The following is an 18,920-nucleotide window of genomic DNA, read 5'->3' as shown; positions in this document are numbered from 1 at the left end:
ACACACAGACCCTGCGGCTGTGCCGCCCTGCCAGCGTCTCCGGGGAAGGCACGTCCTGGCCTTTCTCTCTGCTCAGTGAGCAGAAGGAGAGGGCGCCACGGGGACTCCGGGGCTGCCTGCGGGGCCGGCCGGCCAGAGTCCGGAGCAGGCCAGGGCCACCCGGCCGGGGCTGCGCGCAGGCGTGTGTGTTTGCGTGTGCGTGTGTGTGTTTGCGTGTGCGTGTGCGTGTGCGTGCTGTTGTGCAGGGGCTTTCCTCGTATGACCGCAGGGGATGGGAAAAGGGCGCTGCGAATAAAACGTCTCCAAGACAGAGCCGCGGCCTCCGCCTTCGGGACTCTGTGCCGGGGGATCCCCTCGGGGCACTTCTTCCGAGACGCCCCCGGCGCCCACGCCCTCCCTGTGCTGAGTGGGACCCGGGCGGCCCCTCCGTTTCCCAGAGCGAATCCAGGCCCTGCCAAGGCCGGCGGTTACACAACCACCGCCAACTTCCCAGGGTCACGGCTTCCCCTCATTGACATTCAGGACGAGGCTCTCCTGCTCCTGGCCCCGCGCAGATCCGCTGGGCTTTTGTTCCCCCTGAGGAGTCGCTGCTGGAAGGCCCGGCAGGATGACTGGGCAGCAGCGAGCCCCCCACCCGGAGACCGGCGCCACCAGCCCGGGGAGGTGAGCACGGACGGAGGGACGGACGGACAGACAGACGGACGGGACCTGTGTGTGTGAGAGAGAGAGGTGGGGGGGGGGTGATGGTTCCGTGACCACCTTGAGCAACTGAAGGGCGTGGAGGAGCCAGCGCTTCCTGGGACGTGGGGGGTGAAGGACGCAGGGCCAGCACCCGCCCGAACCCAGAGGCGGGCTGGCTTTGCTGGGAAAGGGGCTGAGGGAGGAAGCAAGCGAGTCTCTTGTTCAGTTCACGGACTTGCTGTGAACGGCCCTCCCTCACTGGGAACTTGTTTTAACCGGCGCGTTTCCAGAGCGACCGCGAGTAGCAGAGTGGGCAGCGCGCCGGGCACAGCTCCGGGCGGCACTAACGAGGCCAGTCTGTCCCCAGCGCCATGACGCGGGAGGAGTCCTGCCGGGAGGAGCTCGGCTACGACCGCACGGCCACCCTGGAGCGCGGCAGGCCGGACGCAGAGGGCTACGCGGACGCCAAGGCCGGCGACCTGCCGCTGTCGTCGAGGCTGCCGCCCTGCTTCAGCCGCAAGACGTGGGTCTTCTCTGTGCTGATGGGGGTGAGTCGCGTGCCAGGGCCACGGAGGCATCGTCCCGTGAGGTGTGCCCTGGCCGATGCCGCTCCCAGGCCTCGTGGGACGAGCCGCTCCCTACCCGCCTCTGGAGAGCCCCGGGGGGCTGGTCTCCAAATCGGTCCTCCGCTCACCTGCATCTGTGGCCCCAGCCCCACTGGCCGCTGGGCTCTGGCTGCCCTGGGTCCTGCCACAGTTGGGACAGCCCAGGGCCCACCTGACTGTCCGCAGGGTCATGCATGGAGCTGGGGTGGCCTCCTGGAGGGGGTCTAGAGTCACCCTGCAGGGGTGGGAGGAGCCTCCGGCAGAGTGGCCGGGGGACGGTGTCCCCTGGTGGGAGGCAGGGCCATGGTGTCAGAGCAGGCCCAGGGGCCAAGGACAGCCAGCAGGGAGCTGGGGGTCAGGCTCGGGGGACCAAACACTGGAGGGGACTTTCCTGGGACGTTCACCTTCAGACGAGCTTGGTGACCTGGGAACCAGGCCTCCGGCCCCCTGGGCAGCACCCCCGATAGTCCTGCTCGCCCTCCCCCCAGCCGGGACCCCATGGGGCACTGAGGAAGCCCCCCCGCTCCTGCTTCCGGGGTCCTAGACTCGGAGCCGCCCCCCAGCCCCTGTTCCGCTGCCCGACCTCACGTAGGTGTGGGCCGTGTCTCCTCAGCCCAGGCCCTGGGCCCCAGCACTGCCATCACAGTGCGACAGACAAGGCCCCTCCCTGCCCCGCAGCCTCACCCTCTGCAGTGAATTCCCATCTCCGGGCCCTGAGCTGGACGAGGCTCCGTGCCTGGACCCGGTAGTGGGGGTCCTAAGGCCCCAAAATTGCCCCTGGTGGGGGGAGGGCATTTTCTGGGAGAGGCATCATTTCTTCCCTTAGATTCTGACAGGGCGCCTCCTTTTCTTCCCCAAGTCAATGTTGAAGCCCACAGCCAACACAGCAGGGTGGGCCCTGGCTGTCCCCGGGCGGGGGCGGCTGAGTCGTGCTGTGTTGCAGGGCTGCCTGCTGGTGACCTCGGGGTGCTCGCTGTACCTGGGGAACGTGTTTCCCTCCGAGATGGATTACCTGCGCTGCGCGGCGGGCGCGGTAAGCAGTGCCCTCGGGCGGGTCCTGGACCGAAGCTTGGGGTGCGGCTGGGTGTGTGCTCCGAGACGTCCCGTGGCTGGCCCTCGGCAGTCAGCACCTCCTCTGGGGCCTCAGCTTCAGGGGTTCATGACGTTTGAAAACGACCGATGAGCGAGTCTGAGCCCCGCCGCGGCCTCCTGGGCTGGAAGTGGCTCCCTGGTCTCTGGCTTCTCAGAGCCAGGCCCCCGGGGACTTGGGCTGCCCCACGCCTCCCCGCTGTGCCCCGCTGCAGGCTACTGGCCGGCCGGGCACGCCCTGGGCTCGCGGGGCCTCTCGCCTGCCCTCCCGCCTGCCCGCTCTCCCGCTGCAGCCTCGCCAGGTCCTCCAACACCTGAAGCCACTGACACAGCTCCCCTCCCGCCCGCCCTGGGCGGCCTGTGCTGCCTCAGGACAAAGATCTAACACCCGCCCTGCCTCTCGGAGAACCTTCCAGGTGACCTTTGTCCTTACCTCTGGAGCAGCCCTTGTTGGGGCCACAGTGACCTGACCTCTGACCCTGATGGCTTCAGGGCAGCGCCAGCCTAGGCTGGGGGTCCCGGCGTAGATCTTGGCAATGCCCTTCCCCCTCAAGTGACAGGGGTCATGGGGTCCCAAGGGCTCCCCCTCCCCCTCCAACTACTGCTCTGGCCCGCAGGCCCCGCCCCTCAGCTTGTGCTGTGCCCACGGCAGTGTCTGCAGGTGTGTCACCCCCAAGAGCCACACGCGGTGTGGCCCCTGAGGCCCCTTGGCCCCCTCTGTCCACCTCCCCACCCGACACCCCACACTTGCCCTCTTCCCTTGTTTTTGCTCCGGTGAGGGTCACAGTGGCCCCGACAAGAACGCCCTGGGACTCGGCTCCTGAGTTCCTGCCCTGCAGCGTCTGCCCTTGGGGCCCCGTCTCCCACAGGGACCGCCTCCGCCTCCAAGCGTCCACCTGGACATGGTCACACAGGGGCCCTTCCCGTCCCGCCAGGAAGCTGACACTTCTTCCAGAACAGCCGCTCTGCAGACGGGGCCTCTCAGGGCCGGCCCGTGGCCGCCACCCTGGTTTTGCGACCGACCGTCTCGGGCCTGGGAGGCTCAGCGCTCACTGGCTCGCTCACGGGCTCTCTCTCTTCCAGTGCATCCCCGCGGCCGTCGTGAGCCTCGCTGTTTCCCGGAGGAACGCCGACGTGGTGAGTCCAGCTCGGTCCAGTCGCTGGGCCCTGGGCAGCCGCACAGCTCGTGGCTGTGGATGGAACCAGGCCCTGCGGGGCCGACAGGCACATGTGTGTGCTCACCTGTGTACACGCCTACACGAGTGTGTGTACTCGTGTGCACGTGCGTACACTTATGTGCACGCATGTGTGCCTGGGTGGAGGCACCTCACTGCCCACGGCAGCCCGAGCCCCCACCCTCTCACCGGGAGTGAGTCCGTGGCCTCCCCACGAGTGGCCTGGAGTTGGGGTTAGTGTGGTGCAGAGGAGCACACCCCGACTTCTCTCCCAGGTCCCCAGCTTCCAGCTGCTGTTCGTCTCCACGTTTGCGGTCACCACGACGTGTCTGATCTGGTTTGGATGCAAACTGGTCCTGAACCCGTCAGCCATCGACGTGAGTCGCCGGGGCCATGTGGGTCCCCACGCTTCCCGCCTCCTCCCGGGCCTCCTGCCGCGAGTCTGTGGGGCGCGTGGCTGCTGCCGCGTGTGCCTGTGTCACGGCTCGCGTCCGACCCAGTGGCGAGTTCGTTCATCCTTCTGGGGAGGGGATTGTCTTTCACGCTTTCCTGACTCAGCGGGTGGATGGCTGATGCCACTTCAGTGCCTTCACGAGTTCTTAGACGTCAACGGACATGGTGACACGCAGGGGTCCCCCACAGCGTGCACCCACTCTAACAGCTGATAGCTCAACCGAGTTTCTCCTTGTTGAGTGTGACCCCTGGAGTTAATAATTACTCAGTGGGTCTGCGCTTTGGGGGACACCTTGTGTTTCATCGAGTCTGCGACGCACTGGTGGTGAGGGGCGCCTCTGAGAAAAACGGAAGAGCCATCATTCTCGTTCCAGAGCCGGAGGCGACTCACAGACACGGGGACCCCAGGGTCCTCCCAGAAAGCCGCCGGCATTGGGACCTGGGGAACGGTGGGGCGGCCCCGAGGAAGGCTGAGCGGCTAACAAGCCACCAAAAATGGACAGACACACGCGGGTCGCCCAGCTGCGAGGTCCGCACGGGAGATGGTTGGCTGCTGGGTGGGCGCAGGGCTGCTGAGGGCTCGCACCAGGGGTGCCGTGTGCGCGTCGCCCGGTGGTTATTTTTACGAGTCACCCACTTCGCACCGCTCTCCCACGTTGCCTGTTGTGGTCAGGAGGCACCGTCAGGGCTGTGCCGGTTTCCTGGGACTACCGGGCCGTTGTAGCAGGTGGTCAGTTCCCAGACGCCCTGAAGGCGTGGGCAGTCCACGCTGTGTTTTGATGCAAGTTCTGTAGAGCAAGCGTATTAATTGCATTGGGTCTGAGATGTAGGTTTACCATCGTTCAGGTGTGGGGAGGCCAGGTCCGGGGACACTGGCCACCGAGATGACAGTTTGTGCTCACAGTCCCCAGGAGGAGGGGCCACGAGGCCACACGGGGGCAGGGGCGCAGGGCGGGGGCGCAGAAGCAGGGCGGGGGCGCAGGAGCAAGAAGGGGGGCAGGAGCAGGGAGGGGGCGCAGGAGCAGGGTGGGGGCGCAGGAGCAGGGAGGGGGCGCAGGAGCAGGGAGGGGGCGCAGGAGCAGGGAGGGGGCGCAGGAGCAAGAAGGGGGGCAGGAGCAAGAAGGGGGCGCAGGAGCAGGGAGGGGCGCAGGAGCAGGGAGGGGCGCAGGAGCAGGGAGGGCCCCGCAGGAGCAGGGTGGGGCGCAGGAGCAGGGAGGGGGGCAGGAGCAGGGAGGGGGGCAGGAGCAAGAAGGGGGCGCAGGAGCAGGGAGGGGGCGCAGGAGCAGGGTGGGGCGCAGGAGCAGGGTGGGGGCGCGAGAGCAGGGTGGGGGCGCAAGAGCAGGGCAGGGGTGTGGGAGCCCTCGCTGTGGTCTCAGGGAGGAACGGGCAGGGAGCAGCTGAGGACGGGCTGTGTGAAGTGTGGGCTCCGGGACGGGGGCTGCCCCTGGCTGTTGGGGACCTGGCCCCGGGTGATGAGGGCTGCTGGGGGGAGCCTCCTGAGTAGGTGCAGCAGGCCCTGGACTGGCCCGCTTGTACACAAGTTACATTTTTTAGCGATGGCTCTGTGAGCACTAACGGACGTGACTCTGGCCGTTAGTACAGAGGTGGGCGCGTACCTGTCAGCAGGGCGGGAAGTGGGAAGCGCCCCAAAGCCCCGGTGGCCTCGGTCTTTGGCAACGTGCACAGGTTTCGGGGTGAATGTAGGTTCCCTCTCTAACTGTTACCACTTTCAAATCCTCACCTGGGGATTTTTTCCCCTGTTGCTTTTAGAGAGGGTAGGAGGGAGGGAGGGAGGGAGGGAGGGAGGGACAGAAGAGAGGAGACATCTATGTGAGAGACACACCCACTGGCTGCCCCCCCCCCCCCCCCCGAGGGAACCTGTTCCCAGGCATGAGCCCTTGACCGGGAATCGAACCCGAGACCCTTTGGTCCAGGGGCCGAGGCTGTGACCACTGAGCCACCAGCCAAGGGGTGCTCCTCTCTTTAGAGCAGGGGCCCTGGAGGGCCGGCGGCAGGGAGGATGGGCCAGGGGCCAGGCTTGGATCAGCCGCGGGCGGCACCCAGCCCTGTGCCCGGGGTCCAGGTCACAGGTCAGAGGAGGCAGGCGCTCAGCCCCGCTCCCCGCCCCTCGGCCCCTGCAGATCAACTTCAACCTGATCCTGCTGCTGCTGCTGGAGCTGCTCATGGCGGCCACGGTCATCGTCTCCGCGCGGGCCAGCGAGGCGTCCCGCCGGCAGGTGTGCGGCCGTGTGCAGGTGTGCGGGGTGGGGGGCGGGGGGTGGGGGTGTTGTGCTGACCTCCCCAGCATCACGTGAAGAGGCCGGTCTGTCTGTGGAAAGTGCCGCTGGGGCAGGAACGTTTCCTCACGTGTGAGAAAGACGCTTACCTGAGCTGCTCGCAGGCCTGGGGGTCACTAGCCGGAGTTGGGGGAGTGGCGGGGAGGGGAAGGAGGTGGGGGAGGGAAAGGGGGCGGCCCCCAGCACAGGACGCAGGCAGGCCACCCCACCCGTCTCTCTCTCCAGGGCTCCAGCTCCGACAGCGCCAGCACGCTGCCCGGCGAGGCGTTCCCTGCGCGGGTCCTGAAGGCCTACTCCGTAAGGGCGTCCATCTTCCTGCTCCTTCTGTTACTGGGGGAGGGCAGGGTGCTGTCTGTGGGGATCGCGGCTCCTGCAGTGCGGTTGGTGCCAAAGCACCGCATCGTGGGAGCTGCCAGGTGTGGATGATAAGATGCCGATGTGGGTGGGGTGGGGTGCAGGTGTGGGTGCGGGTGCGGGTGCGGGTGTGGGTGGGGTGGGGTGCAGTTGCGGGTGCGGGTGCAGGTGTGGGTGCGGGTGTGGGTGGGGTGGGGTGCAGGTGTGGGTGGGGTGCGGTGCAGGTGCGGGTGCAGGTGTGGGTGGGTGCGGGTGCAGGTGTGTGTGGGTGGGTGCGGGTGCAGGTGTGGGTGCGGGTGCAGGTGTGGGTGGGGTGGGGTGCGGGTGCGGGTGCAGGTGTGGGTGGGGTGCGGGTGCGGGTGCGGGTGCAGGTGTGGGTGCGGGTGCGGGTGCAGGTGTGGGTGGGGTGGGGTGCAGTTGCGGGTGCGGGTGCAGGTGTGGGTGTGGGTGCGGGTGTGGGTGGGGTGGGGTGCAGGTGCGGGTGGGGTGCGGTGCAGGTGCGGGTGCAGGTGTGGGTGGGGTGGGGTGCAGGTGTGGGTGGGGTGCGGTGCAGGTGCGGGTGCAGGTGTGTGTGGGTGGGTGCGGGTGCAGGTGTGGGTGGGGTGCGGGTGCGGGTGCAGGTGTGGGTGGGGTGGGGTGCGGGTGCGGGTGCAGGTGTGGGTGGGGTGCGGGTGCAGGTGCGGGTGCAGGTGTGGGTGCGGGTGCAGGTGTGGGTGGGTGCGGGTGCAGGTGTGGGTGCGGGTGCAGGTGTGGGTGGGGTGGGGTGCGGGTGCGGGTGCAGGTGCGGGTGCAGGTGTGGGTGGGGTGGGGTGCAGGTGCGGGTGCAGGTGTGGGTGGGTGTGGGTGCAGGTGCAGGTGTGGGTGGGGTGCAGGTGCAGGTGCGGGTGCAGGTGTGGGTGGGTGTGGGTGCGGGTGTGGGTGGGGTGGGGTGCAGGTGTGGGTAGGTGCGGGTGCTGGTGTGGGTGCGGGTGCAGGTGTGGGTGGGGTGGGGTGCAGGTGCGGGTGCAGGTGTGGGTGGGTGTGGGTGTGGGTGCAGGTGTGGGTAGGTGCGGGTGTAGGTGCGGGTGCCGGTGCAGGTGCGGGTGCGGGTGTGGGTGCAGGTGTGGGTGGGGTGGGGTGCAGGTGCAGGTGCGGGTGCGGGTGTGGGTGGTGTGGGTGTGGGTGCGGGTGCGGGTGTGGGTGCGGGTGCAGGTGTGGGTGGGTGTGGGTGCGGGTGCAGGTGTGGGTGGGTGCAGGTGCGGGTGCAGGTGTGGGTGTGGGTGGGTGCGGGTGCGGGTGCGGGTGCGGGTGCGGGTGCAGGCGGGCTGCAGATGTGGGGTGAGGCACACAGTCCTGGCTGACACCTGCTGCCCCTGGGCGCCCTGTTTGGAGGATCCATCAGGTGGCCACCCTCTCGTTTCACTTTGAGTCTCTCTCTGCGTCTGCTGGTCCCGTAACCAAGCTGCTCGCCTCCCACGGGAGTTGGCGTCTGGGCTTCTCTGTGGCCTGTAGGTTTGGGCCGGAGGTGTTTGGGGTTACGTCGCGCTTAGAATCACTCCTGGTGGCCTCCCTCCGTCAGGACAGCAGCCTGCCTGGGGGGTGGTTCTGCCGTAAAAGCCAGAGCACATCCAGTCTGGCTGCTGTGGGCCTGGCTGCCTCCTCAGTCTGTGAACAGCGACCGGACGTCACTGTCTGTCCTTCTTGGGCCTTTTGAGTGGAGCCCGCTCGCTCGAGGTGCCCGTGGCACGTGCCGCCGGCCGTGTCCTGCCCCCGTGAAGGCGGCAGCGCCCCCGCTGATCCGGTGGGGGGGGTGTGTCCCGTGTCTGGGAAGGTCGTCCTCGGACTCGGACGGTGCGGCTCCTTCGCCCCAGCTCTTCGCGCCCCACACCCTGCCGGTCACGTCAGGGCCCACCTCCCCGGGGACGCTGCCTCCACTGTCGCCCACAGGTCATCGAGGTGGTTGCTGGCGTCTCCGCCGTGCTGGGCGGGGTCATCACTCTGAACGTGCACGAGGCCGTCTCGAGCCCGCACCTCGCGGTGACGTTCTTCTGGATCCTCGTGGCCGTGAGTACCTCCAGCGCGGCCTCCTCCGTCTGGCGTGGCCACACGGCCCTCTCCTGGCCGCCCTGCCGCTCCCATCGGACGCCGGGCGGGAGGGCACGGCCGGAGCCCCGCTCCTGGGCCTGTCGCCTCCAGTGTCTTCCTTTTCTCTCCCCTCTCAGTGTTTCCCAGGCGCCATTGCCAGTCACGTGACAGCGGAGTGTCCCAGCAGGTGCCTGGTAGGTGGGACCCAGGCTGGGGGGGGTGCGGGGGGGGCTGTCCTGGAGGGGGAGGAGCCCAGCTTCGGCTCGTCCTGTGTCTGTCGGGTAGCGACCTGCAGCCTCGCTGTGGATGTGGGACGGGCGCAGGGCAGGTCTCACGGCAGCAGGAGGAGCGGTTTCCCCGTGTGAACAGTCAGAGGGGCCCATGTTGAGACTCCTGGCACGAGACCCGCCCGACCGTGAGCAGGGGCTGCGTGGCGCAGGCGTGGCTCGAGCTGACCGGCCCCCACGGCCGCCTGCCCCCCAGGTGGAGGTGCTGACCGCCATCTGCAGCCTCACGGCACCGCTGCTCTTCACGGCCGCGGGCTACCTGACCTTCAGCGTGAGGCGCGTCCTGGAGGTGTTTGCCGACTACCCGCCCACCCTCAAGGTGCGAGTTCTACAACCGGCTGCGGGCGTGTCCCTGGGGCGGTCGGTGTCTGGCGCCCTCGTGTCCCTCCGCCCCCTGCCCTCCGCTCAGGCCCTGGGAGGGAAGTGCCCCCGGTGCTGTGGTGCCGCCCGCGCTGACGCTGACGCTCCCGTTTCTGTTCCGCCGTGAGATTTGGTGCTTTTCCCCTTCACCGTGGCTTCGAGTCCACGAGACACGCTCACGGCTCAGAAGTCAGACCCGGAGGCCGGCCACCCGCCCTGTCACGTCTGTACACCGGCTCCTTTTTCTTTAAACTGAACGATTTCTCCTGGCCTTTCCTCCGACTCGGGGATCGAGCGCTCTGTCTCCTCTCATTACACACGTGCAGTCCCCTGGGCACCAGCTGCTCCCCTGGGACGGGCCGGGCTGCTCTGGGTCCTGACGCTGCAGACACTCTGCGGGGCACCCCTGGCACAGGCAGCCCGAGGGCAGCTGCCAGGCCAGGGGAGAGGCGTCTGTGCTGTTAGACCCCAGGTGAGGGCCCTGGTCCTGGCCAGCGGAGGCGGGAGCAGCTGTCCCCTGTTCTGAAGCAGGTGAGGGCTGGCAGCACCCGCCCCTCCTCCTGTGACCTCTGTCCACCTGTGCACCTGTCCCTCCTCCCGTGACCTCTGTCCACCTGTGCACCTGTCCCTCCTCCCGTGACCTCTGTCCACTTGTGCACCTGCCCTTCCTCCCGTGACCTCTGTCCACTTGTGCACCTGCCCTTCCTCCCGTGACCTCTGTCCACCTGTGCACCTGCCCCTCCTCCCGTGACCTCTGTCCACTTGTGCACCTGCCCTTCCTCCCGTGACCTCTGTCCACTTGTGCACCTGCCCCTCCTCCCCGTGACCTCTGTCCACCTGTGCACCTGCCCCTCCTCCCGTGACCTCTGTCCACCTGTGCACCTGCCCCTCCTCCCGTGACCTCTGTCCACCTGTGCACCTGCCCTTCCTCCCGTGACCTCTGTCCACCTGTGCACCTGCCCTTCCTCCCGTGACCTCTGTCCACCTGTGCACCTGCCCCTCCTCCCCGTGACCTCTGTCCACTTGTGCACCTGTCCCTCCTCCCGTGACCTCTGTCCACCTGTGCACCTGCCCCTCCTCCCCGTGACCTCTGTCCACTTGTGCACCTGCCCCTCCTCCCCGTGACCTCTGTCCACTTGTGCACCTGTCCCTCCTCCCGTGACCTCTGTCCACTTGTGCACCTGCCCTTCCTCCCCATGACCTCTGTCCACCTGTGCACCTGTCCCTCCTCCCCATGACCTCTGTCCACCTGTGCACCTGTCCCTCCTCCCCGTGACCTCTGTCCACCTGTGCACCTGCCCCTCCTCCTGTGACCTCTGTCCACTTGTGCACCTGCCCTTCCTCCCGTGACCTCTGTCCACTTGTGCACCTGCCCCTCCTCCCGTGACCTCTGTCCACCTGTGCACCTGCCCCTCCTCCCCGTGACCTCTGTCCACCTGTGCACCCGTCCCTCCTCCCGTGACCTCTGTCCACTTGTGCACCTGCCCTTCCTCCCGTGACCTCTGTCCACCTGTGCACCTGTCCCTCCTCCCCATGACCTCTGTCCACCTGTGCACCTGTCCCTCCTCCGTGATCTCTGACCTTCTGCATCTCTGGTGGCTCTGACATCGTGAGCAGTGGCCTCAGCTCCGCGAGCCGTTTGCTGTGTGTGGTGAACTTACCCACATGCCTGACCTGCTCCGGGGTCTCGGCTGTAATAGAAAGGCGAGCGCCGCACCCTCTTTACCTGGGCGAACGTGGGGGGCATCTTTCTCCGGGGTGTTGGTGGGCAGCGCCCCGCATCCAAGAGGCCTGTGTGTGGGTGGCTCTCCCCCGCCTGTCTCCGTCCTCAGTCTGTGGCCGCGCGGTCCCGCCCTGGACACGGGAGCTGCCACTGGTGGCGCCGCCCCACCCCACCCCGAGGACAGCTGTGGGGCCTCGCCGGCCCGGCTTCTCCACATGCACCGAGCAGCCCTGCGGCGTGGCCGGGCGGGTCCGCGGCCCCCGTGCTGGCCGGGCGGTTGTGGGGGGGACACGGGAGACTGGCCGGCCGCTCAGGGCCCCTTTGTGCCCGTTAAACCCGGAGCAGAGCTGAGTCCGCCGCTGCTTCGGGCGGAAGGATCCCTGCTCCCGCCACTGAGGTTCCCGCGCAGGGGTTGTGGGGTACCTCCTCCTGGACCCTCCTCGCTGCCCAGCTGTGGGGGCGCAGGTCCTTGGACGCTGGCGTTAGATGGAGAAGACATGAGTGGTCATAGGCCGGTGATGGCGAACCTTCTGAGCTCGGCGTGTCAGCATTTTGAAAACCCTAACGTAACTCTGGTGCTGTGTCACATAGAGAAATTTTTTGATATTTGCAACCATAGTAAAACAAAGACTTACATTTTTGATATTTATTTTATTTAAATGCCATTTAACAAAGAAAAATCAACCAAAAAAGTGAGTTTGCGTGTCACCTCTGACATGCGTGTCGTAGGCTCGCCATCACTGTCTAGGCCTATGAGAGACCTTATTGCAGACCAAGGAGCCATGGCTGTCAAGGAGCCAGCAGACAAACAGCTCTTCAGAGCAGCCGCACAGACAGCTGCCAGCCCAGCTGCCAACCACCATCTTCAACCGGAGACAAAAGGCTTCTTGCCCAGCAGTGACGGCAGCACCTGGGCGGTGGAAGGCGCCTGCGTGGGGTGCGCGGTGCGATCGCGGGTCCTGGCCTTTGCGCCTGCGTGTGGCAATGGCCTTGAGCACCCAGGGTCCTCTGATTAGGTTCCCACGGTGGCCTTCTGGGCCGGGGGGTCGGGGGCCGGGGGTCACGGGGGGCTGAGGGCCTGGCGGGGGGCCGTGGCCGGCTGCTCACGCCTGTCTCCCACCAGCAATCCTACGATGTGCTGCTGCTGCTGCTGCTGCTGGAGCTGGTGGTGCAGGCGAGCCTGCACACGGGCACCGTGGTCCAGTGCGCCCGCTTCACGGTGGCTCGCCCCCAGGAGCGCCCCGCGGAGGTGAGTCCCAGGCCCGGGAGGTGGCACCCACCCTTGCCGCCTTCTTTCAGGACCCAGGAAGCGTCTGCAGGGAGAGGAATGTGTGGTTTTTAAAGCCAGGCAGACGCAAGGCCACCCTGAAGACATGCCCCGGACTGAATGCCTTGATTTACTCCTGCGAACGTGCCAGGATTCACGCGGCCTCCCAGGGTCCCCGGGCCGCTGGACGTGGCTCTGTGGGAGGGGCCCCTGCTCCTGGCAGACGCGGTGGCATCACAACCTCTGGCTGGCGGGCTCTAGAGCAGCCGTCGCCAACCTTTTGGACCTCAAGGACCACCGGTTGGTGACCGCTGCTCTAGAGGGTCAGGCTCAGGCTCAGGCCACCTGGACTCGCCCAGATCCCACCTCTTGCCCCACACCTGACGGCTGAGGCTCCCTCCCTCCCTGTGGGCAGCCCACCCAGTCCCGCTTCATGGGACCCCGGCCCACCGCCCTTCAGGTGCAGGATGCCCTGTGCAGGGTCCTGCAGGCCCCCGAGTGCACTGGGCGCTCCTCCCACCCAGCCACCCAGGCTCCTCAGTCTCACGCCCTGTGCTCCGCACACCCTGGCGCTGTGTCCCCACCAGGCTGCTCCTGGTCCTGGGACCGGCTCCTGCCCGGGGCCCCGTCCTCAGTGACTGCCCTCCATCCCGTCCCACTGTTCCCTCCACCACACACCCCAGAGTCTCAGACCCACTGTTTCCTTGTGACCTGGTTGTGGTCGGTCTCCTGTGGGGACGGCTCTGTCCCTTGCTGTACAAGCGATGGGTCTGGTTCTGTGTTTGACACTAGGGTACAGAGTTGGGGGAAGGACTTGGGAGCCGCCCACAGCTGCCTCCATTTCTGCAGGTCTTGGGGGACCGCTGCCCGGAGCATCCTCCTTCCCTGGGGTCAGGCCCCAGCCAATGGCATCAGTGTCCCAGGCCAGGTCCAGACCCCTCTCTGTGGGGGTGGCATCCCCTGCCCCAAGGAAGGGCCTGGAAGTCCCACTTACTCCTGTGCTATGGTGTATTGTCCCCCCATCAGCCAGTACTTATTGAGCACCTACTGTATACAGGTGCTGGCTCTGCCAGGGGCCGGCCCCTCCGAGAACCGGCAGGAAGAGAGGCCTCACGAGCAGATGTGGGTCCCCAGGAGCCCGGCCTCCTGGACACCAGGCCACGGCCCACCCCGAGAGCCAGCATGTGGCCACGGGGAGAGCTCACCCCCAGCCCAGACTCTGTTCCTGTGGAGGCCAGGGCAGACTCTCCCAGGCCGAGGGCTGCCAGGCCCCGCAGCCGCCTGCCCGCGTACGGCTGCCCAGTGATGACCTGTGCCTGTCTTGTCGCAGGTGGCCAGGAGCCTCCCGAGGGAGTTCGACAAGGAGCGAGCCTGGAGAGCCGTGGTGGTGCAGATGGCCCAGTGAGGCCCGGAGACCGGCACAGGCACTCGTGACCTCGAGCTACTACTCTAACCCCTTCCCGCTGAGGGCGGTCGGGCTGCCGAGTGTCTGTTCCCAATGGGCATAGGTTGACTGTTCTGATTGGCGGGTCAGCTCGGTTCGGGGTGAGGGGGGCTCGTGTGGGGCTGGACTCTGGCGCTGGTCTGTGCAGTTTCCTGGCCACCGTGCCTGCTGCCTGCTTCGCTCCTCCCGCACCTCACCTGGCTCCTACCCCGCTTTCTGTGGGTTTTTAAAAAATATATTTTTACTGATTTCAGAGAGGAAGGGAGGGAGCGATAGAAACATCCATGATGAGAATCATTGATCAGCTGCCTCCTGCACGCCCCACACTGGGATCGAGACCACAACCCGGCCTGTGCCCTTGGCCGAACCGTGACTCCGGGTTCATAGGTCGACGCTCAGCCCCTGAGCCACCCGGCCGGGCTCCTGCCTGTTTTGGTTGAGCACCTACTGTGTGCGACAGCGGGCCGCCGGCTCCACCCTCTCGGCCTCTCTCTCCCGACCGAGCCCCCGCCCCACGCTGTTTCCTTGATGAGAGCAGACCTGAGGCTCTGTCCCGTGCTCAGACCCCACACAACTGGGGCGCCCAGAGCACGGGCACAGGGCAGCCTCCTCCACGCTTCTCCCATGCTGTCCACCTGCCCCTGCTGCCCTCCCCTGACCCAGCCACTGCAGCAGCGCCTGCCTGCTCAGGGCGCCGGTCCACGGGGCGCTTGTCGGCACCTGTCACCCCCCATGTCCCGCTCCCAAGCCCTTGTCAACCACATGGAGGTGGGCTGTCCACTGCGGCTCAGTGACTGTTGGGGGGACGTGCATCGAAGGGTTTGAAAACTGACGGGGTCCCGTCTCCCAGCCTCGGTGACCTGGGCCAGGCCGCTGCCCTCAGCTGCCCCGGAGGCCTCGCATCCCCTAACAAGTAGTTCCTCTCCGTCCTCACTCCCCTGAGGTCTGGCCTGGGCGGGTCTCTGTCTGTCGCCTCCACCTGCTGGGCTGCAGGCAGTTTGGGTGTGAGAATAACATTTGCTTTGATTAAAATCATGGCCCAGAAGCAGTCTGTGTGCGTCTGTCCTCAGGGCACCTGGAGTCATCAGAATAACTGATGTGGCACTGGGAGATCCCACGGTGGGAGCACGTCTGAGGGGAACAGGGCTCGGGTTAGGGGCTGTGCGCACCCCCACCCCCAGGGCTACGTGGTCAGTGCCAGGAGGGAAAGGGCAGGCCGTGCTGGGAGGCTCAGGCTCCCGCTGCCTCAGCTCAGGGACATGCACCGCGTCCCAGGGAACCAAGGAACCGTTGCTGGCTGGGGCGGGACGGGGGCGGGCCTGGTGGGGGACTCGGTCTGCCCTGCTGGCTCACGTCTGAGCACAGGTGACAAGCTGCCAAGGTCAGACCTGACGGGTGGAGCGTGCCAGCCAAGGGGTCATCAAAGCCGCTGCCCTGGCACCCCCTGCCCTGGCACCCCTGCCGTCCGTGAGCTCCAGAGGCTCGGCGGGTGGGCGAGGGGCCAGGCGGCTCTCCCTGCTGCTCCCAGGCGGTGGCAGGTGGGGATGCCCCTGAGCGGGGACAGGACCCCAGGGGATGCCCAGGGCGCCCAGGTCTTTGTGGGGGTCCAGAGAGTCCTAGAGCCGCATCGGGGCACCTGGGGCTTCACGCTGGCTTGTACTTTAGTTCAGAGAGAACTTGAGAAATCGGCTGGTGGGGTTGGAAAAGGTGATCCTCGGTCAGATTCAGTTTCTCGCTGTAGTTAGCGCTGCCCGAGGAGGGACCGTTAGCCCGTTAGCCGGTGCAGGTGCCTGTGGCCTATGGTACCTCCCTGCGGGTCCTGATGAGGCCGGGAGTAAACCCAGGACGCGGATGGAGGGGCGCCGCCTTCCATTTATTCTGGATTCTGTGACCCCGAGGCCAGGAGGGAGGCGGCGAGAGCCCAGGGTCCCCCCACGGACCCACCACCCAGTGGAGGTGGACCCTCGGTTTGTAGGCGTCTCGGGAAGCCACACAGGAAAGAAAGACGATGTTAAACCAGAGAACAGCGGCATCCAGGTTCGGAAAGAGACCGGGCGGGGGCACTGGGGCGGGTCTGTCCCTCCGCAGATGCGGAGGCGGAGCGGCAGGACCCTGGGGAGCGGGGACTCCCGGCAGCAGCGCACCCCTCGGGTGACCCGGGTGCCGAGCCAGGCGGTGCCTACGCGGGACGGGGCTGCCCCGCCACCCCCCCTCATCCCCACAGAGGGGGACGCTGCACCCCCAAGCCCGGTCACCCGGGGCGCAGGCTCAGACCCGCCTGGGTGGGGCCGCGGGTCGCGGGGCGGAGCCCGTCCGGTGCCGCTGGCCCTGGGGGCGGGACCGCTTGTGACCCTCGGGTCTTTGTGACTTGGGGGGCTCTGACCACAGGGCGCGCCTGTGACCCCAACCGCGCGCTCTGGCGGGACCCCGGGATCCGGGCCGGGCGGCGAGGTCACTCGCTGACCCTCCTCCCCGAGCCTCCATGGCGCGCGCCGCCCGCGGCCCCGGCCTCCGCTCCCCCGCCAGCCCCCGCAGCCCCGCGGATCGCAGCTCGGAGCCCAGCCCCACGCCCCGGGGCACCCCCACCGGCGGCCCCGCGCGCCGCCCGCACCGCCGCCGCCCCCGCAGCAGCCGCAGCAGCGCCCCGCGCTCCACGCCGCCCGCGCGCCCGCGCACCCCCACGCCCCGCACCGCCCTCCGCCGCCCGCGCGCCCCCACGCCCCGCACCGCCCTCCGCCGCCCGCGCCCCCGCCGCCCGCGCCCCTCCTCTGCACAAGGCGCCGAGCCGCCCGTCTCCCCGGGCGACCGCGGGACGCTGGACGGTGTGGAGGTTGGGGGCCCCGCACGGGCCTCGGGACCACTCCCGGGTGAGCGCTCCTCACCGGCCGCGTGGACTCCACACAGGACTCCACGCCCCGCCCCCCGCCCCGCCCTCCCGGTAGAATTCCAGCCCCCGCGCCGCGCCGGGCATTCTAAGCCGCCCTTGGAAATGGCCTGCCCGGCCCACGCCTGCCCTCCCCACGCCTGCCCGGCCCACGCCTGCCCTCCCCACGCCTGTCCTCCCCACGCCTGCCCCAGACCTGCCCCCAGCCCACACCACCCATCCCCACGCCTGCCCTCCCCACCCCTCCCCCGCCCTGCTCCTACTCCAGACCTGTGCCCAACCTTCAATTTGCCCGACTTCAGGCCTGCCCCCGCCCCCCACCCACCCCCTCTCCGGGCTTGGATCCGCCCCTGACCGCCCCCCCTTGCAGGGCCCGGAGCAGAAGGGAGGAAGGAGGAGCTGCCGGGGGCTGGAGTGGAGCCAGGGGAGAGGAGGCGGCTCCCGTTGGCCTCCGCGGAAGGAGACTGGAGAGAAGAGAACAGTCAGTATTGCCCGCCCGCCGCCCTGTGCCGTGTTTCTGTGAAAATCAGACTCGCTGGTGTTTCTCCATCTGCTCCGTGGACTTGCCCGGTGGTCCTCCGGGGCTTGGTGGTCAGTGCGCCCACCCCGGTCTCCCGGCTGCTCCTGGAGGCCGGCACGGCCCCGCGGCTGTGGCTCTGCCCTGCGAGTGCGGGCGTCCAGCGGTCGGTCTGCACACGCACCGCCTGTGGGTCCGTCCGGGCGAGAGCTCCCATCTGACGTCCGGTCTTCGCGCCCCGACCGTCCAGCGGGCGGTCTCAGTGCAGGGACGCCAGACCTTCTGAATGCTGCTGTCGGCGACATGTTCAAGTTTCATGTTCTCAGCGGCTCTAGTGTGTTTAGTTTGGTGACGTTCCTGAACACACCTACGAATTACAATAGCGAACAGATTCCTTTAGGCTTGTGCACACTCATCTGCAAACCTTTCCCCTCTTCATCGTTTTATTTCTTTTTCTTGCATTATTGCTTTGGCCAGCTCTTGCCATAGAATGTTGAAGGCAGGTGGGAGGGTGGGCATCTTTTTTGTTGTTTTTTTCCAAACGCAGAAGGAAGGTGCTCAGTATTTCACCACGAAGGATGATACTGCTGCACACGTTAAAGACGTTCCCTTTTTCACCTGGTTTACTAAGAATTTTCAAACGAACAGCTCTGCCATTTTACCCCACACTGTCCTCTGCATCTATTGAGATGGCAATACATACATTTGTTCTCTCGGCGATGAGTGTGGTGGGTTACGTTGAGGGATTGTCAAACATTAAATCAACTTTGGACTCATGGACTAAACTCCACGTGGTCCTGCTGTTTTGTTTCATATGTCGCTGGATTTGACTAGAATTTTTTTTGTTTACGTTTTTTATTATTAATTTTTTTGAGAGAGAGAGAGGAAGGGGGAGGGAGAGAGAGAAAGAAACATTAATGTGCGGAACATACATCGACTGCCTCCTGCACGCCCCGCACTGAGGATGGAGCCCTAAGCCCCGGACGATGCTCAACCAATGAGCCGCTCAGGCAGGACTCGCATCTCTTTTTACGAGTGAGATCGGCCTTTACTATTCCTTTCTTGTAGCATTCTTGACAGGTTTGGGTGTTAAACTTATGGCTTCATGAAAAGAGTTGAAAAGAGCCCGGTTTTCCCATTCAATGAAAGGCTTTATATAAGATTTCTTAAAATTTTTAATTGTTTTTCTTTTTTTGGCCGCTTTTTTCTTCTTTATGTATATTTTTTCCCTTAAATATTTGGGAAAATTGACCTGTGCTGCCACCCAGACCTTGTTTCACTTGGGAATTTCTTTAACAGAAATAGGCCCTCCAGATTCCTATTATGTCAGTTTGGTTGAGCCCGTCTGACATGAGCTGTCAAATTCCTGGCACGCGGATGCTCATAGGATCGTGTCGTCATTTCAATCCCGCGTGGCGGTCCTGTGCCCCTTCCCATTCTTGCTGCTGGTAACCCGTGTTCCCCTTCTTCTTGACCAGCCTTGGAGAGGTTTATCCGTTAAAAAATGCTGCAAAGATCCAACTTTTGGTTTTGCCTGTTTTCTCTAGAGTGCGCCTGCTTCTCATTTCATGGAAGCCTTACCTTCTTTTATTGTTGCTGCGCTCCGACCTTTAATTGGTCTCTTTCTGGCCTCTTGAGGTGGCAGCTAGATAACGTTCAGCTTGTTTTCTTTTCTAACTTGCGCACTTAAGCCGGCACCCTTCCCCCCGATCACCACGCA

At 65.9% G+C, this 18,920-nt stretch overlaps 1 protein-coding gene and 1 long non-coding RNA gene across 6 annotated transcripts; one reads left to right on the top strand and one right to left on the bottom strand.

Moving 5' to 3' along the window:
* Positions 1 to 287: 287 nt before the first annotated feature.
* MLC1 (modulator of VRAC current 1) lies at positions 288 to 14,837 on the top strand. Of its 5 annotated transcripts, none has more exons than XM_081084908.1 (13): positions 582 to 663; positions 1,049 to 1,229; positions 2,230 to 2,319; positions 3,459 to 3,512; positions 3,826 to 3,927; positions 6,145 to 6,240; positions 6,526 to 6,597; positions 8,581 to 8,697; positions 8,856 to 8,912; positions 9,202 to 9,324; positions 11,860 to 12,025; positions 12,212 to 12,337; positions 13,686 to 14,837. In XM_081084908.1, exons 1-13 carry the CDS (start codon positions 608 to 610, stop codon positions 13,787 to 13,789), a joined length of 1,344 nt encoding a protein of 447 aa, XP_080941034.1. In that variant the 5' UTR covers positions 582 to 607; the 3' UTR covers positions 13,790 to 14,837. The 5 variants fall into 5 exon arrangements, with proteins under 5 accessions (XP_080941036.1, XP_080941034.1, XP_080941033.1 ...); XM_081084907.1 differs by having other exon boundaries at positions 6,145 to 6,258; XM_081084910.1 differs by lacking the exon at positions 11,860 to 12,025 and having other exon boundaries at positions 288 to 663; positions 6,145 to 6,258.
* On the bottom strand, positions 10,561 to 11,161 carry LOC308514640. Its single transcript, XR_013995602.1, has 3 exons — positions 10,922 to 11,161; positions 10,839 to 10,883; positions 10,561 to 10,614 (listed from the first exon to the last, which is right to left on the bottom strand). It is a non-coding gene; the product is annotated as an uncharacterized lncRNA (long non-coding RNA).
* Positions 14,838 to 18,920: the final 4,083 nt, after the last annotated feature.

Source organism: Myotis nattereri, assembly GCF_964212035.1.
Source record: "Myotis nattereri genome assembly, chromosome: 2".
NCBI classification, from domain to species: Eukaryota; Metazoa; Chordata; class Mammalia; order Chiroptera; family Vespertilionidae; genus Myotis; species Myotis nattereri.
The sequence above is the reverse complement of the archived record's forward strand: the minus strand, read 5'-3'. Positions and strand labels throughout refer to the sequence as shown.

Excerpts from the sequence above, each read along its gene's own strand:
- MLC1 (XM_081084907.1), top strand. The coding sequence starts at position 608 with ATGACTGGGCAGCAGCGAGCCCCCCACCCGGAGACCGGCGCCACCAGC. Across the intron at positions 3,513-3,825 it reads CCCGGAGGAACGCCGACGTG|GTCCCCAGCTTCCAGCTGCT; the intron begins GTGAGTCCAGCT and ends CTTCTCTCCCAG. Across the intron at positions 6,598-8,580 it reads GGGTCCTGAAGGCCTACTCC|GTCATCGAGGTGGTTGCTGG; the intron begins GTAAGGGCGTCC and ends TGTCGCCCACAG.